Raw genomic sequence first — 27,924 nt, forward strand, 5'->3', positions numbered from 1 at the left:
AAATTTTCTAAATTGACACCTCTATTTAGAAATAAAAAAGAACATAGTTTTTAATAGGTGCCTACAAAATTTCGACATTTGTTTTGATGACTAAAGCTTTGGTTGGCATGCATAGAAATCCTGTAATCCATAAATACAGGTGTGGAGAATTGAGCCATCTGTTATTAACAGAAATTGTATTGTTTCACGTCAGCAGATTAACATTCAAGTCCAAGTTGCAACAAGAAATACTTTAGCCACTGGTTTGCATGTGAAACACAGGGTGTTACCCTGCTCAGAACTCAAAGCAGATCCACAGGTGGCCTTTGCTTTCTAGAGGTTCTGACACCCTCCCAAGTTCAGCTTTTTACAAATGAGGCCCAAAAATGTGAGACCATCATGGAAACTGAACCCATGAGCTTTCCCAGCACAACTGGAATTGCCACACCAGCACACTCCGCCTGGGCTTACTTTACACCACCTGCAAGATGATGAAGGCTTTCCTTTTAATGCCTACGGGTGAAAGTCAGTCTCAGCCTCGATCAACAAACACCAATTCCACTGTAAGCAGTTTCTCATCCCTAAACTGATGTATTTGCTGCTTCCCTTCAGCTGGCTTTGGTGCAATGTGGTTCTGGAGTTTGGTTTTTGGAGCACTGGTACACGTGCAGCCAAACAAAATGAGATGACAAAGGTGGAGCTACTCTCCCTTGAGTCTGTACCTCCTAGCTCATATACTGCTGCAGTGTACAGAATATGATGGACAAGTACATCAGCTGCTGACAGCTCAGTTCTCCCATTCCCCTAAAAGTGATGTACTGTGTCAGCATCTGAATGTAACATTTTCCATTACATTTCCATAATACACACATTAACTTTTGTGTATTTTGTAAGAATTTCTATAGACCACAAAGTCTTTAGATGCTAAGTAAGACAGTTTATTTTGTGATAGAATAATACTGTGAATGACAAAAATGAGAGGATACAGCAAGTCTCACATTGATACATATGTTTTTACACTAAAAGGAAATCCAAACAGGTAACAGTTATATACCTTAAAAAAAAATCAGAACCACAACACCATTAAACCTTCTCCACTTCCTCTCCCACATTTACCAGAAGAAGCAGAAAATTGCAAGACCACCAACCCAGACCCCAAAACCTCAGCTGAGCTCCTCTGGAAGCCAGTCTAGGCTCTGCTTTTGTTTCTTGGCATGCAGTGAAGGCAGGCAGGTACTACCCTTACAGGACTGTGCTCACAGCCTTCCTGCTGAGAAATGGCACTGCGGGCTGCCATTTCCAACACTGGGCAACTCCACAGTTGGGAAACGAGAGTGCTGTTAATATGATTAAGAACCGACAAGTTTTATAGAGGAGTTAGGATGAGGAGGAAGGGCAAGTGGTGCCCAGAAGGGCTTCCATCAAGGAAAGAAACCATGCTGTCTGCTGGCCCACAATGTGTGCCAGTGGGGTATCATCAGGATCTCAAAGCAAACAGCAGAGAGAGGTGAGAAGCCAACACAGGAGACTGAGGGGAGACCCCACTGCAGTTACAACTTCCTCAGAAAGGGAACCAGAGATGCAGTTACAGATCTCTTCTCTGTGGTGACAGAGACAGGACCTGAGGAAATGGCCTGAATCTGTGTCAGAGAAAACTGGCGTTGGATATTAGGAAAAGATTCCAGGTTTCCTCCTAGAAAAATGTACCTGACCTACAGTGTAGGCATTTCTAAACTGCTAAATGAATCAATCTGCGTAAGCAAGGACAATTTCAGCTCTCTCCAATTATTTTGAGAACCATGTCTACTAAGTTTTTTCTATGTGTTTTAAGCATCACTAGATCAAGTTAAGCACTCGAAATATCTATTCCAAGAGTAGGTATTTGCAAGTGCTCTTATTAATCTTATGAGCTTATGAAATTAATTTAAATCCTCTTGAAACAAAATAGCTTAGTACAACTTAAAAAAAACCACCTAGAATAAAAGACATTCTCATTTATGCTTTCCTGGAATAAAACATTCAATTTACAAATAAGTAGGCTTTATTTTTAATCTCAGACTTAATATCTTCCTCAATTCTAATAATGAACAAGTGGTAACAACTCGTAGTACTTCATATTGTGTTACACAAGATACCATTACAATAAAAAGAGACTTAAAACTAAGCCAATTTATTTAACGCTCCAACTGAATCAGCTCTCCCCATTATTCTAACCACCCTTATTAATTGGTAGGAAAAACACTGGGTTACTGAGCTACTGGATCTTTATAAACAATTAAATCCACACTGATACAAAACATCTGCTAAAATCTGCTGCAAATCACTTCTACTCTGGGCAAGTATTCACAACACTACATAAACATGTGGCTGCTGACAGCAGCAATCTTCATGAAAGATGAAGTCTGAACACAAACAGGCCCATGCAGTGTTTTTTTTTAACTGTAAAATATTTAACACAGAAAAGGAAAAGAGCCCTGTAGCAAATACTTCTGCAAAGAATTAAGCTCAGACAAAATCCAACAAGTTTAGAAAGTAATAGCTGTATGACAGATGTTCTGTGAGAAGCCAAAGGCTTGGGGCAAAACGGATTTCTTTTGCAGCATACCAGTACCTCGTTTTTTTCACATATTGTCTTTTTGTCTCCCCCCTTCCCTTACAACACAACACACAAAGACCACTTTGTTTTCCTTAAAATTCTGCTTAGTATCTCTTATTCTTTCATGGTAATATATTTCACACACTGATTAATAAATGTTATTGTTTTACACAGATTGAAAAAGTTCTTGCATACATCAGTGGGGGGGGGTTCAGAATGCCCACTGATGAAAAACATCAATTATTCTGTAAAAAGGCCTGTGCACAGTTACTGCTTTAAAATCCAAAGCATCAATAAAATAAATCAAGACAATCTGCTGTAACAGATTGTAAGAATTCAAATTTCTTACCGGGACATTGCTCTTAGCAGGTCTGAGGTCTTGCAGTTAACTGAAACTGTATGAAATGTGAAGTCTACAAACAAGCCATGGTAAACATCTGAAAGTAACAACAAAGCGACAGTAGATAATGTACTTACCAGCAGATAGCCTTTTCCCTTCCGTGGTGGATTGTGGCTTAGCCTTCTGATGCTTTACTTTTCATTAATAAAACACAGCAGCTCATTCCACTAAAAATGGCTGCACTGCTTAGCTAACAAAACCATGCTAGACACTAAGCTGCAGTAGAATAAAGGCACAAAAGAAGGAAAAAAAAAAAAAAGAAAGAGAACGACCATTTCTTGCCTGAAACTGAAAATATCCATGCTGACTTCTTCAATCATGGAGCTACCCTGGAAGCTGCTGCTGCTGCACAAGTGTCTGCAGTAAAGGTCCTGCCACTTTCTCCCCTCCTGCATGGGTTTTCAGCTACAAGAGCTCAGAACAGGCTAGCAAACACCTCCTTCTCAAGTGAAAGCTCTAATTTCTCCTTCTGCAGTGAAATCAACCAACTTTCTGTGCTACAGAGTGAGTGACAGTAATGTCAGCCAATCAGCTTGAGTTTTCCAGAAAAATCACCCCTTAATTCATTCAAAATCAGGTCATATGACACTATTTGAAATGCTATTGGCTTAGGACGAACATAGCATTTCAGCCTAATGAGGAAAAGGCCACCCATCTAAGCCTCCCTAGGCTGAAGCCACCTTGACTCTAGGCAGGCTGGGGATAGGAAAGGAAGAATGCAGACCTACCAGAGCCTCCCAGCTGTTAAAGGGCCGGAGCGCTATTATCTTCTGAGCCTTTTTCTGAGAACACTGGGGAATCAGAGTCAGTTCACTCAGGGAAGCATCCTGCAGGAAGCTGAGGATTTTGGCTTTGTAGCCATCCTCCATCACTTCGTCGCCGCTGCTGTAGTCCTCATCCAGGGAGCTTCCGCCGTCTTCAGAAGCGGACTCGTCCTCCGTGTGTTCTGCTTCTCTCTCAGCACTCCAAATGCTCCTTTTGCCTTTGTCCTTTTTCTGAAAGCCATTCTGCTCTTTCTCAGAAGCCTTCTGCTTCATCTTTTCTTTACTCTCCTCACTCTGGGTTTTAGTGGAGGCTTCAGTCCAGTCAGCAACTTTCCTTTTGGGAGGAAATTCCATACCTATGCAGGCAACACAGAAGGTAACAAGTCAATGCATACTGGTATGGGGCTGATGAAAACACAAGTTGTTCCTCCAAAATAAAACCTACAGATCTGTAAAACACAGTTCTAGCATTTAATACTCAAGAACTCAAATCAGGTGATCCTAAGAGAACAGAAAAGCAAATCTGTAAAATAAAATATGTAAAAAGCTCTAACTGTGAGTACAAGGTAAGTAAAGCTCATTTGTAAAATGGTCAAATAGCAGAAGGTTTTAAGTATCTTAAAATACTGGTGATGAATATAATGTGAGGTGCAGAAACTCTGAATCAGAGCAAAGAATTAAGAACTCTGATGTATCCTTAAGATGAGATACTGGTCCCACTGCACCTGACTGCAGAGATATTAATTGTGCTGACTTGAGAAAGCAAGCATTCTGTCACCAAGAAAATGATGCATTTTTTCCATTTCAATGCACTCTAGTACAGTATTTGGGGTGGGACAATGAAAACATGCTAAAAAACCTCAAATAATGAGGCACCACCAACCAAAATAACTCAGCTGCCTTAAAATAAGACAGAAGGTATTTAACTGGGCACAAGAAAGTAATTTTCAGAAGCGCCTTGTAAGGGTTTTGATTCCTTCATTGCAAGAGAGCACTTGCAGCACAGAAGTTTCTCTTCTCTCCAATCCCAGCTTGCTGCTGATTGAGTCCAACCCTGACATCTGCCTTCTCAGAAGCAGCAGCAAGGACACAACTTCCTGAGCACTGCTAGCTCTCTCCACTTGTAAAGAATCCAGTTAAGAACACTATCCTGTCCCAAGAACACTTAAACAGCTGATACAGCGAAACATGTACATATCTGACAGCTGTGTAACACACTGAAAAGCAACTCATTAAATAGGACTTAAGTTATAACTTGCAGAGTTACTTAGAATCACTGAGTTTGCTCCCTGCCACATTTAAAGTACTGGGATTTACAGATAGGTTGCATAATTCAAGGCCTGCTTCTAGGATGTTCCTCTCCTAGAATACACTCTAAAATTGACAAAATAGCATTTATTACTTGTTGCCTATGCAGTTACTTGCAATTACTAGTTTGCAAACCAGTAATTTACAAATAGTGCAGCTAAAAAACAAACTTTTTTTTTTTAAACAAGCAGGAAGGGAGCAGGTATCAGCTTTGACCTGTACCAAAATACATTTTATGAGAGATCCAGAGGTAATACAACTTTTTATACCCTATCTGTATTAGCAGGGCAAAGATATTTATTTATTTATCCCTAGTTAGAGAGCAAAAATAAAAACACAGAAAAATTGAGCTTCCGCCTTTTATCCTCCTAATTTCAAGTATAAGTGCAAGTTTCTAGGTATGGTGCTGTCAGGACTGTCATTGCTGAACATTCAAAAATATCTGCATCACAAGTCTGTTTTGTCTTTGGATAAAATGAATTATAAATCTGTCTTTACCCTCCTCGTCGTCTGCAAATATTTTCAGGGCCTCCAGTGCATCATTAAACACCCAGTTATGTTCCTCAAGTACCTCTCTCAGCTCCTAATAAAAAATAAGACATTTTGCATTGTGGTGAGATAAGCACAAGCTAAATTTCTGTACCTAGTAACAACAGGCAAGGAAAACCCCAGTAAATCAGATGACTCAAAATAAAAGGAAATCAAAATGAGAAAACCTTTAAGCTTCTTTGTACACTCAGTTTAGGCAGAGCTGCACTTCACTTTTCAAAAGTGTAAGAACCCACATGAACAAGCTTTGCTTCCAACAATTTCAAGCACAGAACTGAAAGAACTCAAGTAGTTGCTGAGGACCATCAGGCACTGAAGTAATACAAAGTGCTAAATATATTAAGCAGTCTGGGGGAGAAGAGTGAGAGAGGGAGGGATCATTTCCTCTTGCATTTTTACAGTAAGTCATCAAATTGACTATGCTAAGCTTGTCATGGGGCCAGAAATATAGGAAGACAAGGTCCCTGTAGTCCTAAGCGCACCCCATAGCTCTCAGCTCAGGACAAGTTACATTGTAAAAGCAGGAACTGCAAAAGCCTTCCTGGAAGTGCTGTCGGTAAAAGAATTGTTTCATATGGACTATCAACAGTTTTCTTAAGAACTCAAAACCTGATGTGCCATAGGGAGACATCAGCTCACCTCCTTATCCAATCCAGGGAATGTACTTTGCAACTTCTTCACAAGCATCTCTTGCCTCTCCCATTGTCTTTTGGGTTCTGAGTCATCCAGCTATGTTAAAAAAAGTACCTATTAGGTTTAATATTAATTACAACTATAGAAACAGAAGAAAACCTCATCAGCATTGTTTATCCTTAAAGAGCTACTCTAAATGACAAAAGCACTTAAGACAAATTCAAGCTTAAGTGATTCCTAGTCAATTATAAAAGACCAAAACTTGCACAAACATAGAAAATATTGTCAGTCATGGAAAACTGTGACTCTTTACTTGATAAGCATTCACAGTGCAAAGATATATACCAAAACATAAATAATATAGAACGGTCCAGTTTATTTTGCTTTAACATCAAAAGTTATTGGCAATTCTGGATGATACTTAAAGCAGAAGATGTCAGGGTTGGTGATCAGATTAGCTTACTAAGCATGTGGTGTTTAACCCACCACAGCCTACAAACATGTCAAATGATGCATTTATATTAAGATTTATGGGTAAAAAATCCACAAATATTATGTCACAGCATCACGGAGTCACATCAAAAACTGGTAAAAGTTTTCATAAACAATAACTTCACTAACAGCTACTACCAGCCTGCAAAATGGAAGTTAACAAGTGCCAAAACTTCCACGGGCCACTGCTCTGCTTTGTATTCACCACAAAGAACTACACCAGTTCCTTCCTGAAGCTCTGAATGCGAAGTGGTCACAGAGCTACTTGTCTACAGCAGAGATACCAACATTTACCTTGCTGAAGGAGCAAAAACCCCATCACCCAGAGGCATTCTGAGTAACAGAGAAATTATTCCTTTCCTCAGTGAGTGTTAGTGTCACCAAGAGACAGCTACAGTCCACAGAAGAGCTGCCCAAGTATGCTCTGGTCTTAGGAACCACAAGGAAAAGCAAAACTAAGAAAAAAACCCTGTGTCCTAGGCTGACGTTATGATGCTTGTATCCCCATTCATGTGTGCTGTTTATGCTGCATATTATGTTCTGTGCCTTCAAGACTGGCTTTGAAGAGGGAATGTTTTGTTTTGGCTCCTTATCAGCCGCTCCCCCATGGCTGGCGGGACATACAGACAGGGCAGTACATAGTGGTATTTCTGCTTTTTTGCTGGGCTTTTGGCTTTTGCTCTTGCTTCTGCTTGCTCTAGCTTTTTCTCATTAGTTAGTTTAGCTAAACAGTCCAAATTTTTTCCTGGACTGTTTCTCCTTCCCTGTTTTGGATCTACTCGAACCTGCTCCGAACTGGGACCTGGGAACACCGAGAGTTTGCACCCTGTGACTGCAGCAGCTGCCTCAGCGCCGGAGGGACTGATACCAGAGCGACCCCCCAAGAGAGACTTTCTGAATTTGTCATCTTTTTCAGAGTGGTGAAACAGTGCTGTCATCCGGCATTGTTCATTTTGTGTGCTGGGGGGTGCTGTGCCTGGTAAATAAACAGGTTCTTCCCACTTCTCTCCAAGGAATCCTTCCCGTAACCGGTTGGGGGGAGGGACCGTGTGGGTTTGCTTTCTGGAGGGGCCCCTCTTTGGGGATTCTCTCCCAAATTTGCCCTAAACCAGGACCCCTGCAAGTTCTCACTGTAGTTCTCTAGAATGAGTTCCAAAAATCCATATTCTACATTTGCTTTTTTCTAAACCTTCCCCCTTTAATAGTAATGTAACTGTTAAGAACAGAAATCAAGTTGATATATAAAATCAGGTCCAGTGGAGCATTGTTTGCTAGGCTGGCTGGTTAATAATTAACTAAAGCCTCCTTTCATAACCAAACCCAGGGGATTGGTGAGGAGGTACAAACCCACTTCACATCTCTCTTTCAGAAAGAAGGAATTACAAATGAGTTGTAATGTTTTTGCTTTAATAGAAAACTGTGCTTTCTTTATTTGTTTCTGTCTGAGGACAGCATTAGCCTAAATTTCAACAGTCATTCTCCTTCATCCAGTCTCCAGGATCTATATAGAATTCCCTACGTAAGTGGCTTTCAAGGATGCCTCCTGAGATGGCCTCATGACAGCACTGAGAACTGTGCAAATCTGCCAAATACCATCCTGAATGCACCAGGATCATGACATAGCTCCCATTTATTAGCAGAGGTCAAAGCAGCCATTCCTTTAAATGCAACCAATTAATTATTTTTAAAGATTTCCACAAGTCATAGTTTCAAATATATAAGCAACATCTGTAACAAAGAATAGCAGTAGATATAGCAAAATATGGTAACTTCATATGCTTGAGGAAATACAAGGAATGACCTGAGGAGGAAAAGTGATCCAGAGCCTGTAATTCCCACTGCTGCTCACAAAAACTGAATGGTGCTCAGAGCCTCACACACTGCTACCTGCCATCAACTACTTTCAGCAAAAACAGTGAACTGGCTGGTGTGATACAAAGCCACAAGCACAAAAGAACAAGGCAGGTAATTCCATTCAGAATGTTGACAATAAAAAAAAAAAATAAAAAAGAACTCATCCAGATGGCAAGACTTGACTTAATTTTCTGATAAAACACAATCACTGTCACTGACCAAGTCAGGTAATTCCATTTATTTTACAATGCACAAAGAGAAAAGCACAGTACTTACATAACTAACTTTTGACTTTTTTGCAACTCGCTCATTTTTGGTTTTGCAATTTGTGGGAGAATCTCTTTGTTTCCTTTTACCAGAGGCAGCTTCAAAAAGAATTGAGATGGAAAAAAAAAAAAGAATTAGTTTCTTTCATTAAGTTCACTCCAAAACAGCAGGATATTTTACTTACTATAACAATGCAGCAGCTACTTGTTACCCACACAATGCTTCCCAGCCTCCATAAGTTTCCTACTACAGAGCACAGATACATTGAAACTTGAAACAAAGCAGCTGCCTGAAGGTACATGTTTATTTACCTCTAAACTATCTTCAGCAGGCTGGCAATTAATCAAGTAATTACCTCTCATATACAACAACTGGAATAGCATTTTATTCTCCTTTTTTTAATAGTTACCACATATTATTACACACAAGTTGCATAAAGGCGTATCTGTGTCTGGTTTTATTCAAGCTGCTATTTCTTCCAGGCTGAAGCCCATCTGTGTGCTGGAATATGTACATCACTGCCAATCTGGAAGCACTGGTGACTGATTTCTGGCTCAGGTGCACACCAGAGTAGTTATCAAATGCTTTTCAACATTAAATCTAGACATCTCAAAGAAAACTATGCATATAAAGTCTGTGATAACCTTATCACTTAAGAACAGTTCACATGCGCCACAACTCACTTTCTGACTGTCTTTGGGCCCTGGCGATTATCAAGAGATTATCATCTCATCTCAGCATTAAGGCCTGCCCAGCCAGGTGCACTTCCAGACTGCTGCTGTGCATGGCTCATGAAGGCAAGTAGATATTTACCAGTATTTCTGCACACCAGCTTGGCTTGAAGCAGCATTACTAGAACAAATTATTGTGAAACTTCCTAGTCCATGATTTGAAATACTACTGGAAGTTAAATCTTCTCTGGAACAGCAAGTGCCTGCAGAGCTTTGGTGTCTGTACCAGCACCTCTGGCCAACCTCCCCTCCCAGCCTGCCCTGGCAGACCAGTGAAAAAGAACACCCACATACTCACAAAAAGCACATTTGCTTTCCAATCCAGAACACTGTCTGGAAGATCAAAATAGTTTTAACTCTGGAACATTAAGTAGCCAAATCTTCATACAAGAAGACACTTTGTGTGGAAGTACTTCCAAATAAATTTTCTACTATAGTTATTCACTCTGACATCAGAGAAGTGCCATAAAACTATTGAAAAAAATAAATTATTAAAACATCCCAAAGAAAAGCAAAGTACTAGCAACTCTTCCTTAAAGTAAGGATCTAGTAAGAGATACCAGAAAACACTGTTAAGATTTTTTTCAAAGTCTATGCATTTTTATATATTTAGATTAAAATATGCTTGGGTTGGAAGGGACATTAAAGATCACTTAGTTCCAAACCCCTGCTGTAGTCAGGGACACCTTCCACTAGATCAGGTTGCTCAGACTCCCATCCAACCACGCTTTGAACACTTCCAAAAATGGGGCATAATTTAAATAATTTAAACAATATTGCCAGGAAAATGCCTGCTACTAGCTTAAGTCTGAGCAATGTGTGGTTGTCTTGATATCTAAACTAGGAGCTGTCAGGCTGCTGCTGGGCCAAGCACCAGAAGTCATTGGAAGCATCATTATTTCTTAAGCTCAATTAACATTGTATTCAAGATGGATAATTCTGAATGTGAACAGTGACCCTGGCAAACCCCTTTGCCCTAAAAAAACACATGAGCTGGATATAAGAGTATTTCAAAGATTTTCCTGCTTTTACATCATGCTTAGGTCCTGCTTTAGGGCTGAGCACTCCATAGCCCTTGAAGGAAGCCCCATCATGAGCAGTTTTAGAGGCAATTGAACTGAAACAAAGGATCTGGAAAATCATGGTCTCAGGAACCTATAAATACAGAATTATTTAAAAATCAAACTCTGGTCTTTGGAAACCCACCACATTTGCAAATGACAAAAAAACCGCCAACTTTCTGAAGACATCCTCTTTGCAAAGGACACTTAACTTTTCCTTCCTTTGCTAGGGGAGTATATGGCTGAAGGGATAAAGAAACTCTTACTGTTAGGAATCATCCTCAGAGTGCAGGCAGGGCCTTCCAGAGGAATCCTTGCTCTCCCCATAAATTTTGTAACTAATGAGCAATGAGAAAAGCAGCTCCAAGGTCTCAGACTTTAGAGAAGCATTTGTAATTATTTCCCCTGTTACTTGCTGCTACCTCTAACAAAAAAAAAGTCCCTTTTATTAGTGTGACTTCGCTCATCATGATAAAAGAAACCAGTAATTTCTGACTGTTCAAAAAGCAGTGAATACCAGACAGATTTACATCAGGCATCAGCTCAGAAGCACACCCACCACTTCTGAGGTTTTCAAGAAAACAACACCAGAAACAAATCACAAGCAACAGGTATTACTACAACTTCACATTTTAGACACATATTTTCAATGTGTCACATCTAATCTTCATACCTTTAAAAAAATCTGCACTGTTTCTTATTTTAGCTCTACACAACTATTGAATTCAAGCTATAAATACAAGTTTTTTGTCATTTTGACACGACAGAAAAAGTCAAGGATATCATGGTCACACTTTTTTCACAAAGCTGTGCTTAGCAAAACTGTATCTTGCCTTGACCTCTCACACAGCCAACATTTTACAAGTAAAGCAGACCTGAAATTGACACAGTTAAAGCAGATGTTCAGTAATGAATCCATATTTAAAAAATGTGTCCAAAATGAGATGATTTATACCATCACTGTCAGGCATGCTTACCCCTAACTAAATATTATATACAACAGCTGTCATTAGTGAGAATTTTGCTGCCAAGAAGATTTTTCTGCTGCTCATATTTAAAGGATGTGAAACAACATTCTTAAATCAACACAAAAATGGCCAAAAGGCAGGGCCTACATACCAGAAATCAAAGTGATTTAGTTCAAATACTGTGAACTGCAACAAAGTTTAAGAATATATAGTAGCTTAAATTGGATTAATATTATCAAAACCCTCAAAAAGTAATCTGTCTTCCAGGAACGGCAGCACTTGGTGTATTTCTCAAAACATGCCAGCCTTGTTTCCTATTGCCAGTACCCAAGAACTTCCATCTATAGAATCTGACCATGCACACAGTGATTAACTCAAAATGGTTCCAAGTTTATATTTGGTTGGTTAAAAAAACCCCATCAAACACAAAAGCATCCCTTTCACTCAAAGTAGCCTGGATGGCCTTAAAACTTTTTGAAATTGTTAAAAATCTTTGCACTTTTATATGAAAAGAAGAAAATGAAAATACGCTAAGTACAAAGGGGAAATTAAATAAGCAAAAAATTTTGTACTCTAAAAGCAGGAGTACAACAGTTCTCCCTCAGCCTACGCTTCCCCCTAGACATACTGCTCCAAATCCATAAGATCCTCCATGAAAAGATGCATGAACTACTCAAAACAACTAAACCATCAAGAGTGATCAGAAAAAGCTTTTTCCATCATTTTCAGGAAGATCCCTCAGGAAAACCTTGGACAGCTGAACTGTAAACAGATGGTTGATCTGCTTTCTATAATATCAGAATTCCACTCTCCCCTGACCAGCTCCAACAATCAAAAATACAAGACAAGACTTAACCCTGGACTTGGGTGATGTGAAGAAACAAATCCGAAGCCCAAGAATTATGATCCTTTAACACATCTAACACTTACAACACACTCCCACAAAATTAGTTGGGTTTTTTGTCTAGCTTTGTTCCTTTGTTCTGGTAACAGTATGGGATTGCATAAATTGAGGTGCAGAACAGACACCCCTAAATAAACTCTGAGGGTTCAAACCCATGGTTTGGGTGATGTTTTGCTAGAGAACCAGGGGCATCTGTCTAATCTTTAAGACTAACAGTTCTTATTCAGAATTACAAGCAGGTCTTGAAAACAACCAGAAGAAAAAACTGCAACGGACCTTGATATAAACAATATCAACTTCATAGTAACTACATACCCAGTATATTTTTTCCATACAACCAGACTGCTCACCTAGAACATTTAGAATTACTTCTGCTAACTCCTTACTTTTTGCCTCGAGCTCTAGACAAAGAAGGAACAGAATCACTTAAAAAACCACAAGCAAAGCAATCTTGAGCTTCATAGAACAAATTCTCCTTTCTGGTTTTATTTACAGATTTTGGTCCACATTCTCTTTTCATCTTTCTCCCTGCAAAGCCTGTAAATTCAGTTTTGTGTTATTACAATAAACATACAATACTGTAACTTTTAGCAGAAGCTTTACCACTTTTTAAACACTTCCCAATCAACTGCACTGAATTAGCTACAGTTTCTAAAGTTTGGGTTTTGTTTTTGTTTTGTGGGGTTTTTTGTTAAACATACCTTTGTCATTGAGCTTCAAACCAGCAGCTACTGCTTCATCCATTGTGCATGCTGATTCTATCAGCTGCAAAACAAAAAAAAAAAAGACAACTTCTAAGTGGAGAAATTTAATCCAGTTGAACAGAGGAAGACAATGCTGGATCAGCCGTGACTGAAAAACACTCCCCCCCCCCAATATACATGTATTATAAAATCCAAGAGCAAAACCAAGAGGTATCAAATTAACATTTTTGAATACAATGTCACTTATTATCACTTTCTTCCCTACTTCACAAATATACTCTGCACATTTACCTAGAAGCTTTTTTACAAAGACTATTCAATGTTACTATCACAAAACAAGACAATAAAACCAAAACCCTCTAATTTATTAACTAAAAGTATCTGAATACTATTGTGATGCACTGGTTCATTTCCTGCAAGTACATGCAAGAAATGTATAATGTGCCTCAAGGTTTATCAATATATCCTTGCAGTCCTAGATTGTTACTCCATCCACATGTAATCTCAACATATATCTCTTCTACAAAGTGCATGTTGAGACTTTCAGGTTTTCTGCAGGTAAGGTAACAGCAACAAAAGCAAATGGCTTAAATGTTACAAATATATATTAAAAAAAAAACAACCCACAAAAAATGAAGTTATGAGGAATCCTGATTCCCAAGTATCAGTCCACATTTGGAAACAGCATCTTACAATTTTGCTACATTGGCGCAATTTCCTTTTCAAAAGACTCGTGATTTTTTTTCCTTAATAGCATTCATCAGTTGTGTCAAGTTTGTCAGGACAGCCTGCTCCAGATCCTTCATGAAGGAACAACAGATTTGCCTGAAACTCCTCTGCTCTCATTAAAAATGTTGCAGCTATGTAACTGCAGAAAAAAAATCTGCAGTGTCTCCATTTTCTAAAAGTTCTACTGATACAGGAGCTATCTTGCATTCTCCTGAAAACAAACACCATCAGCCTCACATGCTGCTCAGTAGCTAAGTCACAAAACAGCAGTTAGACACACCACATAGCATTTCTAGCAAGTTACTAAGCTACAATGAACTTTTATCAGTTTTTGAATCAGATAAATTCCATGCAGCCAAAAATTGAAAAAGATACATTCTGGACATACACAACAAATTTTAATTCTAATGTTCAGGAGAAAAATTCAGAAACTCCTACTTGCAACCCTTTTGTTCTTCCCAAAATAAAGGAAGCCTAACCATAAAGCTTGGTTCACTGGGAAACAAAACACCCAGCAAGGAGCACCAGGAAAACGTGTGTATTTCTTCAATGCCATTTCAACAACCAGGAAACTTTGCAGACAAATTTAAACACATTTAGCTTTATAAATAAAAGCTAGTGAAAGCCTTGTATGGTACTAAAGGCATTTTACTGTAATGAGCTACCATATCTCACTTGCAAGGAGTTACCTGTAGATTTGTATTGTACACTGGACAATGGCCAAGAGTTCCCACATCAGCTTAATCAGAATACATTACAGTAAGTTCAAACCTACCCTTTGCCTCACTGGAAGGACTGAAGTCTTTGCTAAATGCCATAAATGCAAGCTTGCACAGTGTTTCATCTACTGGAAGATGGCAGTGATTCCACTCCTTCTGCATTTCATGAGCTAGCTTATTCCAACAGCAGCAGTTACCAATAGTTATCAACTGAGACAGCCATAATTAAGCTTAAACATCACAACAAAGAAACATTTGATAAATTTTCTATACACTCGAGTTCACTGTTGTGAACTTACCTAAAGGTGTTTATTTGAAGCACGTGTCTATATATTTATTTTTATAGATATCCAAGTTCCCATGCATGTGGAAATGTTATATAGCTGTACTTCCTCTAAAATGTTACTTTTACCCTTTTGCTATTAACTAAACAATAATTAAGAGCTGCATTGTGTTTTAATGGCCAGGCTTGTCAGCAGCATGGGCCATATAGGTGGCTTCTGTGAGAAGCCACCAGAAGTTTCTCTCACATCTAAAAGAGCCAGTGGCAGTCAGCTCCAAGGCAGTCCTGCTGCTGGCCAAGGCCAAGGCCATCAGTGACAGTGGCCAGTAGATAACTGTTAAGAAGGACAGGGGGTAAGGAAATGGGGAGGACCAACACACCTGCACCAGGAGAGAGAAAGGAGAATTCAAAGAGAAATGGCCCTGCAGACACCAAGGTCAGTGAAGGAGGAGCTGGAGGTGTTCCAGCCGCTGGAGCAGAGATTCCCCTGCAGTTGCAGCCAGTGGTGATGCCCATGGTGAGGCAGCTGTGTCCCTGCAGCCCATGGAGGCCAAGGTGGAGCAGGGATCCACCTGCAGCTCATGGAGGACAGCACAGCAGAACAGGTACACGTCCAAAGGAGGCCGTGACCACATGGGAAGCCCCCCTGAAAGCAGGCTCCCAGCAGGACCCATGGAGAGAAGGGTCCATGCTGGAGCAGGTTTGCTGGCAGGACCGGTGACCTTATGGAAGGGACCCACAGGGAAGCAGCTTGTTCCTGAAAGACTGCATGCCATGGATCCAATCTGGAGCAAGGGAAGGGTGTGATGAGTCTTCCTGCTGAGAAGAGCTGATGAACTGACTGCAGTCCCCATATCCCATTCCCAGGCACCATTGGTGTGGGGGGGGAAGGAGATAGAGAAAATAGTAAATACAGTTAAGCCTCAAAATAAGGGAGGGGTGGGGAAAAGGTGTTTTAAGATTTGTGTTTATTTCTCGTTACACTACTCTGATGTGATTGGTAATAAACTACATCTTTCCCACAAGTTGAGTCTGTTTCACTCATGACAATAACTGGTGAGCAATCTCTCCACATCTTTATCATGATCCATGAGCCTTTCATTTAATTCTCTTCCCTATCCAGCTGAGAAGCAAAGTGACAGACCACCTTTAGTGGGTACTTAGCATTCAGACAACATTAACTCACCACAAGACTGTAATGAAGTCACAAGCTTAGAAAAACTGCCTACAGAATCCTAGAAAATAATCATCAAAATAAATCAAAGAACTGAGCATTATTACTTTTAATAATTCTTGGTCACTTCTTTGGGGAAAACGTTCCTTCATTGTTTGCAGCTTTGAGTCTCTGGATTCCTTCCCTACATGGTCCTTCACAGCTGGCTGCTGGTCCCCACCATTTACAAGTGCCTGCTGGGCCATTTCCTCTTCAGGCTGGTCGTCATCATCAGATGGTTCAGAGCTACTTACAGAGGAAGAAAACAAGAATTAAAATTTATTTTTACTTATGAATGTTTTACTATACCAGAACATTACTGTAAACTAACCCACCAGGATCACACAAAATGCACTGAGATGCATTCAGTAACACTGAATCAACTTGTACACAAAGGGATACCTCTACTCAGGACAAAGTCAGGCATTTATCAAATACAGTGTCCTCTTTGCACTAAACAATTTCAACTTGGCAAAGGAAATAAGAAAGGAAGAAGGGAAATACCATTACTTACCCTCATATTGTGCTATGAAAGGTTATCGATAATTTAATAACAGCCACCTTAATACAGTTTAGCTACCTGAACAGTTTCAGCTACCTAAATTACATCAGACTACACCAAGTTTATTTTGAACAGCTTTGCTAGTGTTTATTTGCCCAACAGGCAAACAGATATGGATTAGGTTCTTTGTAAACATTTTCCAGGCGCAGTATCAACTCTCTGTCCTAGCTCTTGGCTCACTGAGAAAGAAAATTCAAAGCTCCTCGTGCAGCATCTTAAATGTATAAATATGGCAAGACCCTTTCTGAAAAAAAGAGTGTTCTGAATTTACTGAAAGATTGATTATTAACGCTAATTTGCAGGAAAAGTAACCCCTATGTACCTTTTAGGATATTGAGTTGCACAGACAAGACTGAACCTAAGCATGGGTCTCCCATCCTCCTTCCTCCTATAGACACAAAAATCTCCTTTTGGGAAGGCAGAATTAATTGAACCATATGGAGTTTGCCATTTACTAGGGATTTCACCATCAGAAAGGCTTGCCTGCAGGTCTCTCTACATAAATATAGGTAAAAGACTAAAAATAAACCTGGTCTTCCTCACTCTATCTTCCTTTAGCAGTTGCAACAGGCAAATTGCATTAGAATTCTGGGAAAAAAATTGTTACCTGTCACTTACATAAAAGGTACACACAGGTAACTACTCATCAAAGAATCCTTCTCTCCCTTTTCAAAAGGCACACACAGCTACTAGGACTCGCTGCTTGTGCCTCTTACAAGTAAGGCAAGAGAGAATCCAAATTATTCTTCAGTCCACCAAGGCATTGAGTTGTAAGCCTCAAAACATGAATCCTACTTCCACTTAAAAAAAACTTAATGAAGTATCATATTAAAATCTATTGGCATTTTTCTGATCTTTCTGCCTTGATAAGGAAGGTTACATGTAAAAAGTGCATATTAAAAAAAAAATCAATCCAAATGAAAATGGTGACACTGCAATTATCCTATCCTTTCCTATCAGGGAATAGCATCTAGACACTTTTCAACAAAGCCAGAGTTGCATACATCATAAATCTTGTCTTCTGTGTATAATCACATTCTTATCAAGCATAAAGAAACACTCGTTTAACTGCTAAGCAACTCTTGTGTTAAATTCTGTTTTTTTTTCCCAGACAGCAACCCTCTGGTAGCAAAAGTCGTGGCACATTTTCTCTAGGAAGATGTGTTTTCTACTCTAAACTTTCTGCTTTCTCTTCTGTGCCTTGTTCAGAATGAGGGAAGCTAGGATACTCTGCAAAAAGGAAGTAAAACCCCCAAAGAACCCACAACCTAGGTAACACATGCACTAAAATGCACAATGCAGACAATGACTTGACTGATTCCATGCAAAGCCAGAATTCAGCACGAGCCAGAGCTCCTAAGCCTGGGCAGATCTCAGCAAACTCCTGCGCCACTCTCCATTTGTTTGTTAGCTCGACCAGAACAGCCACCTGTGACACAGCTCTGTGGGCTCTGCACACATCAACCAGCACCTGAGCCAGCACACTGGGACAAAGTGTCAGGCACTGAGGTGCCTGGTGGCTACACAGGAATACTCAGGAGCACAAGAGGATGTAGTCTCATGTTCATCAACTCCACTAGGGAGTCACCTTGCTGTCCATCTCTCACTCCCAGCAATAGCAACACAGTATAGGAACAGCAAGCAGTGGCTCTGCAAGTTGCGTCCTGCATGGCTTATCAGCATCAGCTCCATATGGTACTAAACCACTTGAACTGCTTCCAGGTGGGATTGATCCCAGAAGCAGAGTAACTGCATTTACACAGCACTGCACACAAGCCAATCTGATGCATGCAACCAGCTGGCCACCTCTGTCTCCTTGCACAATCTACAACTTAAATCACAGGCAGAAGCAGGAGCTCACTTGTAACTGCTAATATTTTTCTCCTTTGCAAGTAGCTCCCTTAGTGTGAAATTTTGGGGGGCAAACACTAAAAGAAGAAACAAAACAACACAACATCAGAATTTCAGGTAACAGCAGGAGGAAAATGCTTTATTTCACTTCTGCTGTAAACCTCCAGTAACTCCATGTTCTGTGTAGGACTGAAAACCTGACAAGAGCCAACACCTGTGAAGGCTGCAATTCCCACAAAAGTTTTCTGCCCATTAATTCAACTAGACTATCAAAAAAGCAGGTAAAGCCATCTTGCTTTGCTTAGCACAAGAACATCTAGAGGGCACAATTACCACACAGACACATTACTAGCAGGGGTTCCTTTACACTGTTGCAAATGGCTGCAGATGTCTATCTACATCTTGTCTCACCTGCTCTCTCAACACTCCATTTTAGCACACACACAAGCAACTTCTGCACAGTGACTCTTCCCTCCCAGCACATTCAAAAATATAAATTTCCAAATCACTTAGGAAAGAAATAGTTTTCACTATGCAGAGGAAACACACCATACAATTCATACTTAAGTTTACCTTGGGACTCATACAACACACTGAAGCGCTATTTGTTTCCTGGACAAATATAGTTGCATATACAAAAAAAAAAAAATCAACTCCAGCATTAGTAAATTTGAAAATTAGTAAAGGAAGTGTTTCATGGCTAAGTTTTCAAGTTGTACTAATAGGATTTCAGAAGGGCAAAGGCACAAATGTGTAAATGAACAAACATCACGTTTCAACATTGCAGAACTCCTCCCTCTGAAAAAATGTTTTAGCAGGATACCTCTCCCCTGGAAAACCAGTAAAGTCTAGTTAGGGGCAGCTGAATCCCAAAGGAGCAAACAAGAACCCAACCTAAGCTCTGATTTTCAGTTCAGGGTGTCAACTTAGAACACCCCCTGAGAGTGCAGAGACAGGACAGAAATCGGGCTCAAAGCGTACATTAAGGCCACCTCTGCCCTCGGGGCCTGGGTTTCTTTGGCAGCAGGGACGTTTCTTGGCTCCTCATCCTCGCTGTCAGACACATCGAGGAACTGCACCCCTCGCTGGCGCTGGCGCTTGAAGTAAGACTGTTTCCTTTTCCTCTGGGCTTCAGGAGTTTCTGGGACGGTGGAATACTCTGTGCAAGACATTTCAATGGGAGAAAAAAGAGGAGACAATGACTTATGACTTCAAATTTGTACTTAGAGCATCAGGTAGCTGTGATTTTTTTCAGCGACACAACAGTCAGTTAAACAGAACTCACTTTCTCATGCACACAAAATTCCTGTCAGCTGCATTTCTTAAAGTGCGAACTTACCTGGCAAAGGATCTTTAGCCCTCTTACATCAAATTATTTTTATATTACAACATTTAAGAGAACACGTATTTTAGGTTAATTACTACTTATAAGTAAATAAATAAATACTTATTTTTAGATAAATGAATAACGAGCAAAGTCCTCTGAACTACTTCCAGGCTTATCAGAACATGGACAGAAACCAAAACATACTTCTCTCTTTTCTCTATAAAGAGAGAAAATTGATGCATAGAGCAGAGAACATGACAGCTGCAGAGAACATTTTCTGTATGAAAGAAATCTTGTGGAAAATAAATTTTAAATAACGCATTGTGGCAGCACTGAATGAAAGGAAAAAAATGATAAATCCTAGAAGTACAAGATATTTGCTGACACAGGAAACTGCACAGGTTTTGAAAGGCAAAGGCACCCAATAAACTAAAAAAAAATATGGTACCAAATGTTACAGAGTACACTACAGAAAAAGAAGAAAACTTTAAAATGGAGCTTAATAGTGGCTAAAGGGATGGAGGTGAATGTAACTCAGTGTCTTTGAGGAAAGATCAACAAAGGTTCAATGACAGTTCAAAAGAGCAATCATTGAAGCCTTAAGACTTCAGGTTGTTAAAAAAACTTCCTGGTCCAAGCATCCAGAAGCCACTCTGGCAGCAGCATCTGAACTGGGACCAAGACCCCTTTGCAGCTACAGATCCCACATCCACAGAGTCACTCCAGGTTTCCCAGAGCACTCTCAGATGTCTAGATCCCCAATGTAATTTAATCATGGTACAGTAACAAAATCACAGCTCCAGCCGGTGCCTCTGACCGAACAAAAAAATCCTGGGCTTTTACACCCTCACAGTCTAAGTGCAGGCAAGTCCGGAGTCATCAGCTCCTGAGTGTCCTGCGCCCTGGCTGGGCCACGGGCACCTGGGACCTTTGTGCAAGGGGTCAGTAGCTCCCCGCCTCCTGCCTGGGGCTCTCCCCACCCACAGCTCAACCTGCAGCCACACATTGAGTGACCTGCACTGAATGGATCCCTTAACAAGGTCACCTTAGCCACAAGCAGGAACAATCCAGGACAAGGGGCAGGAGAGTCAGCCACCAACTTCTGGGGAAGTTGTGTTTTAGTGATACTACTGTCACTGAAAGTCCTCATATAAAAAGATCTTAAATTCTCATAACACAAAGAAAAGATCACAGGCATTCTCTCCCCTCTAACACACCCATCCTTTTTTTAAAACTCATGTTCTTGTGAACCAAGCACCAGGAGTGCTGCTGACCCTGGAACCACAATTTTGGCTGGAAGTAAAGGCAGTTTCTTCTGTCTCCATTCAGTACTGCAGAAACTTGCCGAGTCGAATTAGTAGAATGTAACATCAGTTTGCAAGGCTGATTTGTCAGCAGACAGTAGACACAGATGAAGCTAGAATAAATTAATCTGATAGGCAAATGCAGAAAGGAGCTACATGGCATCTAAGTCCTTCATCTGTGATGACTGACCTAGTTTTAGTTGAATTATCAAAACCTAAGTATTTTCTATCACTTTCAAAACACAATATAGGATTATGGTAATGATTTTTAGAAGAGGCAGAAGTCTCACTTTGCAAATTAATATTTTTTGAAAAGTCTATATACATGCAAATTTAGGGATGCCTAAAAATTATTAGATCTGAAGCAGTAGTACATGGTTCCAAGACAGACTTCCCTGCATCCAAGATCAACACATTGGCAGTGGAAGCTTCCTCAGCAGTACCTTCTTCTATCTGTCCATTCTAAGAAGGAGATGTGTTGCCCTTGATGCAGTTGTCTCATCTGAAAACTGATTAAGTTTTTAGATGAATACAGGAAAGGGGCAAAAAGAGACCTTTGGGAACATTATAAAGTTGGGTTATCAGGGCAAAGGCTACCACAATAGGATAGAAATAAAAAATGCATTAAAAAATGTGACTCAATATCAGAACAGGACTCTGTAAGAAACATGAGAATTTCACATTTATATGGAATTAACAGAACAGATATAGACAGTTTTCATGGATCTTCGCCTCGTAGATTAGTCTAAATTTCAAACAAATTCCCCTTGTAAGCAGTGTGACACAGAAAGAACAGGTGCTCATGACACCTTTGCTAAAGAGGCAACCTTACTGAATTTAAAGGAAAAACACAAGGAAATTTGACAAAAATATGATAGTCTTAAGAATAGTTTTATTCTTTACAGTATAAATCTTAGATAAGATTAATATCTAAATAAAGAGTATTTACTGTTTCACTTAGTGATTTCTCATTTTTATTTTATTTAGCAATTACCGTCCAGTCCTCATGACAGCTCCTAACTCCCATACTTATAAAATGCTGAGTTACCTGGGGGAAAAAAACACAAACATTCTCCCTCTCAAAAAAAAGCCCACTCTTCTGCTCTTCCTCCACCTATCCCACTGAACAGAGTACCCTACTGAGTGGGGGGAAGCAGAAATCACACATGTAATAAGGAGTCCTCATATTTAGAGCAAACTGTAACCTTGTACAGTAGTAATAGATTAAAGTTATAGCAACAATATATAATTGTCGGAGGCAGAATTTTCTGATTACAGGCAAATCAAAAGAACTATTGAGGAATGCCTGCATTCATAAGACCAGTTTTTGACTCTGAGGCCAGAAATAGGAAAACTTGTAAGTATCCCTATATGCACACATTAATACCAAAACCAAAACCCAACAACAACCACCAATTTTTGCTACCATAAAAAGAGAATACACTGTAATTCTAAACTCAACCTCCTACACAAATCATACACCACACTCTGAGAAAGCCAGCTTCTCTCCCAAATGAAAACAAAGGTAAAACCAAAGCAAAAACTGAGGCAATACTTAGGAGGCTTACTACATTTACTAACATTGTCCAACAAGCATTGTCAAATAAAAAGTAACTTCCACCTAGTTTTGGAAAGCAGTATCAAGCACACGCTGCTCAAGTCTACAAGGTAATAAGTATTCCCTTTTCAAAGGAAAAGTCTTTTCCATTGGCTAAAATAATCCTAAATATCAGTATTACTCTAAGGTACTTCTTAAAGCTGCCCTTTTCAAATGATGATTACTTCAATGTATCTTCTTATGAACCCTTAGAAAACTTCACTTCATACTGCAGTCATCACTTCTTTCCAGAAATACTCTAAGTAGAATTACACTCTATGAACTGAGACATAACCAAAAGACAGGACTTGCTCAGATCCCAGAGAAAATGACATCAGAACAAAAAAGAGCAGTCCCAGTGCAAATGAGCTCTGAGCATTCTAATCTCAAAGTGTAGTAATTCAGGATACATATTCAAACAGTACAGAAAGGATATCAACAAAATCAGCCATCAACCATGGGGTTATATATTGTAGCTTAATTTCTTTTACAACTTTTATTTCAATTGCTTTTGGAAGCTTAGGAAGCATGCTTTTTGAGACCTAAATAAAGGCCTTGTTTTGAAATTCATGTTGGTAATTTTTCTAATTTGTGCAGTTCTGGTACAATTCTGCTCCATTTCTGCAACAGTGTAGACTAAACTAATTATCTTAGTTCACCAAGCTATTTACATAATTAAAAAACATCTAAACGAAAATTAGGATGCTTCACTGTTTCCTTAACAGATTAAGAGATCCAGTAAATATTACTATTCAGTAAATAATACTCATTTGTATGAAAAACTGTAGTAAGCAATTCCAGTGTATTTTTCCAACTCTTTTTAGAGATATCTACCATATATAATTTGGTAACTGTCCCCAGAGTTGGTTTCCATCCCTCAGTAAATGCAGTCCAGAATTACTCCCTACAACCTGGCTGCAAAGTCACTGCAAGTCTGTGCAATTTTGAGTACAGACAAGTGTACAAAGATGACTGACCAATTCTTGTAGCCATGACACCACAAAGTGCTTGTTAAAGCATAAGGGATGCATGCTCAACACAAAGGAACGAGAAGCATGACCTACAGACATAAAGGGGGTACAGAACCATCTGCCAATATTAGCTTGTCCTGGGAAAACAAAACTAAAGAAAATAGCTAAAAAGGTAATGGTGGTTCATGACACAACAGACAACATCTGACTATATTTTTTGAAGATGGATGACAATTAGACAATCCTATACTTAGTTAGAGGTGTACTTCAGGGCACTTAATAAAACAGAAATCTGAAGAAATCTCTCAGAAATTATACTGAACTATTTGTACTCCTGAAGGATAAAGATTATTAAATTATTTTTAGATAAACACAGTGGTTGCACTACACCAAAGCTGTTAGCAAAAAAAAAAAAAAATCCAAGTTGTTAACGATTTAATAGCATTTTTGTTTGTATAAGTGAAATAAAGATCACTCTCCTCTTCTTTCCCCAGTTTCTTGCACCAGCATTTTGTCAATCACTTCGTCTTCAGAAGAAATCTGAGTAATTGTTGTCCTCACATGATTCACTGAGCATTAGGGCAAGTTATTTTTGGTGAACCTGGTGTAAACTGCTTCTCATACAGAACAACTCCATAGTCTGACTTGTTGCTGCAGTTAGCAGCAGAGAGTACACAGTGCCATAAACGCAGCTTTGGGCCTTTCCGTGACCACTCAGCAATAGCAACAACACCAACAAAAAAAAGCTGACTGTTTTATTTGATCCAAACCAAGAAAAATTCTGTCTTCCTGACAGTAATTATGAAACAAGAAGGACAGGCATTTACTAATCAAATCTAGTCTTCTCCATTACACTTAAGTGCCTCATATCACGCAGACAAAATCTGAGTGTTTTATTTTTTGTTAACATCTGTAGACATAGAAACTGTGATTTTAATTATTAATTCTTTAAAGAGGTTGCATAACATTGATGTGCAAATAAGTGGGAGAAAAAAGTCACTAAACCACTTGATCATCCTTAAACACTCAATATCTGTGAAAGATAAAGTATTATGTATATGCGGAGCGCTACTAATTACATCTCAATTTTAAATGTTAATTAGTGCCCCAGTTCTCCACCAGCATCTGTGTCCATGGATACTTATTTCAGTTGGACACCTGCTGTAGTTTTGACTGCTCTTGCACTCTACCCTGTTTCACTGTTAGCTACCACCATCTCCCACTAGTTTTTCCTCACAAGCACTTAGCTTTGCATTACATGTCTTTAGGCTGGCCTTCGCCCTTCTTTTCACTACCTTGTATCTGAACTAATGCCTCTAAATTGGGTATTACATCCCTTCCCCATAGTCCTACTCCTGCAGAACTTAAATCAAGGAAAACCAGCATTTTGAAAAACAAGCACAGAAATTTGTTGACAGTTATGGTCTAGCTACATGCTTAGACTGACAAAGTCCACAGGCAGATTAAAGGAAGAAGCATAATACTAAAATAAAGTAAATCCCCAAAACACTAAGCCACAAAACAAGCAGCACCATCCATTACTGCAGAACTACATCCACAGTTCAAGAAGGGCCCCTGCACCCAGTAACTCCTCCACAGCACAAGACAATGATTTACCACAAACAGGAAGGGAACACCTGTTCCAAAGTGCACTTTGAAGAAGTGCCCATTGTCCCATACAAGCATTACAAAGACACATCAGCAGAAACCACAATTAACAGCTGCTCACTTCTTCTGCAGAGTTCTCCCTGTCACCAAAACTCTTTGCAAGTGGACAGGTTACTCAGATCCAGACTGGCAACTTACATGTTTTATATATTTTAACGCAGAGCACTGCTTAATATTTACTAATGTAAACACAAGAGCACTCCAATCAACTGACAACAATCAACCTGCACTAAACCAAAATTTAGGGAAGAGTAAATATCCACCTCCTGTAATTCTGACTTTAGTTTTAAAAGAGGAACTCCTCCTCGTGCATGAATGGTTCTCTGTTATCATCGAGATAAGGTGTTGTGAAAAACTGCCTTGCACCAAGAGACAGTCACGTGTAAAAAAATGTAGTTAAACAATATCAAGAGACATTGTTGTTTCATTTTTTGAATAAATGCACAAAGTCTGTCTGATGTCTCCCATAACACCTGCAATTCAACAACTATACCACAAATTATATGTCTGAAAAGTACCAAATAATCAGCAGGAGATACTGTCTGTTTCACAAATCCCTCAGCAACAGGAAAAACACACTGGTGAATGTGATTACACAGCCAACAGCAATTTCAGTCCTTAGTATTAACCAACAAATCCAGACAGGAACAGCACATCCCTACTGTCTCAGCCAAGGGAAACTAACACACTACAACACAATCAAGGTTTTGACATTTCCATGAAAACCCCAAGCTTCTGCCCCAAAAGAGGACAAACGCTACAACAAAACCATTAACACAGATTCTAAGAATCAGCGCCAGGTCTCTCAGCTCTTTACAAAACCAGGCTCAAGTGAAAAGAAACTGTTCCCTTTCTTTTCAATCCCATCTGTGATGCTCCACGATGCATTAGACAAGGATTCTACTCAGAAAATTAAGTCTACAGTGTTGCATCTATCAGACAATTAAAAATAACAGCCATTTCTTCCTTGAAAACCTCGAAACGTTCGCATAAAATAAGTATCAGTAAATAGAGTTTACAAATAGGAAAACATAACACTCTTTCAACATTTAATCTGAAACTTACTTAATCAATTAAAAAAAAAGTTATTCCAGAAGGTCAACGACTTGCCTGTAAATGCACATGTCCAATTAGAGCATACAATGTTTCAAATTAGGATACTTTTGTGGAAATTATCGTGAAATGTTTGCACAGAAAAACACATTTGTAAAACAAGCAAAGGGGGCAAAACCCAAAATGACAAACACCAAAACAAAAGACTTAATTTCTAGAAATTAAGGACTTACACTGCCCTTAAGCCGCATGCCAAACACCTGACTCACCGGTTCTCTCCGTCACGTCCGAAGTCGGAGTGCCTGGCCTCTTGCTGTCATCCGTACCTTCCTCCTCATCCCCTCCAGCGGCACGGACCGCGGCAGCAGCGCCAGGTGCCTCGGCGCAGGCCGCCGACGGGGACGGCGACACCTGCTCCGCGCCCTTCCCCTTCCTCTCGAAGCGGAACCGGTCCAAATTGTAGAGGCTCATATTCTTAACCTTTCTGTGGGAAAAGCCAGGAAGGGGTGAGAGGCGGCAGGGCCGGTCGAATACAGACAGTAAAACGCTGGCGAAGGGACGGCCGGCGCTCCCACAGGAACGCGCGCCCAGGGGCGCTGTCAGGCAGAGGGAAGGCTCCTGCCTGCCTGCCCATCCATCCATCCATCCATCCGATCGCCCACCCTCTCTCCCTCTTCCCCGCGCTCCCCCGGCCTCCCTCCTCATCTCACGGCGGCCGGCGCCCCCCGGGCAGGGCGGCGGGCCCCACACGCACCTGTGGCGCAGCGGGGCGGCGGCAGGGAGCGGCGGCCGGCAGGGCCCGGGCCGGCCCCCGGGGCAGCAGCGCGGGCCGGCGGGAGGGCGGGATGGGGCCCGGGCGGCGCGAGCACGGCGCGCTCCCCTCAGGAGCGGGGCGCGGGGCTGCCGGCGCGCGGCGATGACGTCACGGCCAATCGCCGGGCCGGGCCGGAGCGCGCGGGCGCGTGCGCCTGTCCTGCGGAGGGCGGCGGGAGGCGCTGCCCTGAGGGGCGGGAGGGATGGCGGGGCGGCGGCGGGTCCGTGCGCTTCTGCGGGCTCTGGGTCTGTCCCGGCTACCGGCACCGAGCGGGTTTGCGGGTTCCAGCTCCAGACACCGCACCTACGAGTGACGTTTGTGATTCCAGATCATCGCGTGGTCACACCCCGCCCCCCAGCTCCAAGTTGAGAAGTTTGAGTGGAGAGCCGCGGAAGGGCCATCATGGGAGATTTGGAACCCTAAAGTATGGGGTCATGCAATCGAAGAATAGTTGGGGTAGGAAGGTTCCTTAAAGACTCCTAGTTCCAGAGCTCTGCCATGGGCTGGGACACTTTGCACTAGACCAGGCTGAAAAACCCATCCAATGGGGCATTCATGACTCCTCTGGGCAACCTGCTACAGTGCCTCACCAAGATCACTGTAAAGAATTTTTTCTAATTTAA

At 40.6% G+C, this 27,924-nt stretch overlaps 1 protein-coding gene across 5 annotated transcripts in view; it reads right to left on the reverse strand.

Moving 5' to 3' along the window:
• The window catches only part of SMARCAD1 (SNF2 related chromatin remodeling ATPase with DExD box 1), a 41,354-nt gene extending 13,992 nt beyond the window's left edge, over positions 1 to 27,362 (reverse strand). For 3 of the 5 annotated variants that reach the window (XM_084205163.1, XM_084205161.1, XM_084205164.1), the window contains exons 1-9: positions 27,242 to 27,362; positions 26,757 to 26,971; positions 19,549 to 19,726; positions 16,223 to 16,403; positions 13,208 to 13,271; positions 8,852 to 8,940; positions 6,236 to 6,325; positions 5,546 to 5,630; positions 3,704 to 4,095 (exon numbers count right to left, since the gene is read on the reverse strand). In XM_084205163.1, the coding sequence (XP_084061289.1) occupies positions 3,704 to 4,095; positions 5,546 to 5,630; positions 6,236 to 6,325; positions 8,852 to 8,940; positions 13,208 to 13,271; positions 16,223 to 16,403; positions 19,549 to 19,726; positions 26,757 to 26,958 (1,281 nt within the window). In that variant the 5' untranslated portion in view covers positions 26,959 to 26,971; positions 27,242 to 27,362. Of the gene's footprint in view, positions 1 to 2,924; positions 3,013 to 3,703; positions 4,096 to 5,545; positions 5,631 to 6,235; positions 6,326 to 8,851; positions 8,941 to 13,207; positions 13,272 to 16,222; positions 16,404 to 19,548; positions 19,727 to 26,756; positions 26,972 to 27,241 lie in introns of those variants that run through there. The other 2 variants (XM_084205162.1, XM_084205165.1) reach the window with 2 other exon arrangements.
• Positions 27,363 to 27,924: the final 562 nt, after the last annotated feature.

Source organism: Fringilla coelebs, assembly GCF_963513975.1.
Source record: "Fringilla coelebs genome assembly, chromosome: 4".
Taxonomy (NCBI): Eukaryota; Metazoa; Chordata; class Aves; order Passeriformes; family Fringillidae; genus Fringilla; species Fringilla coelebs.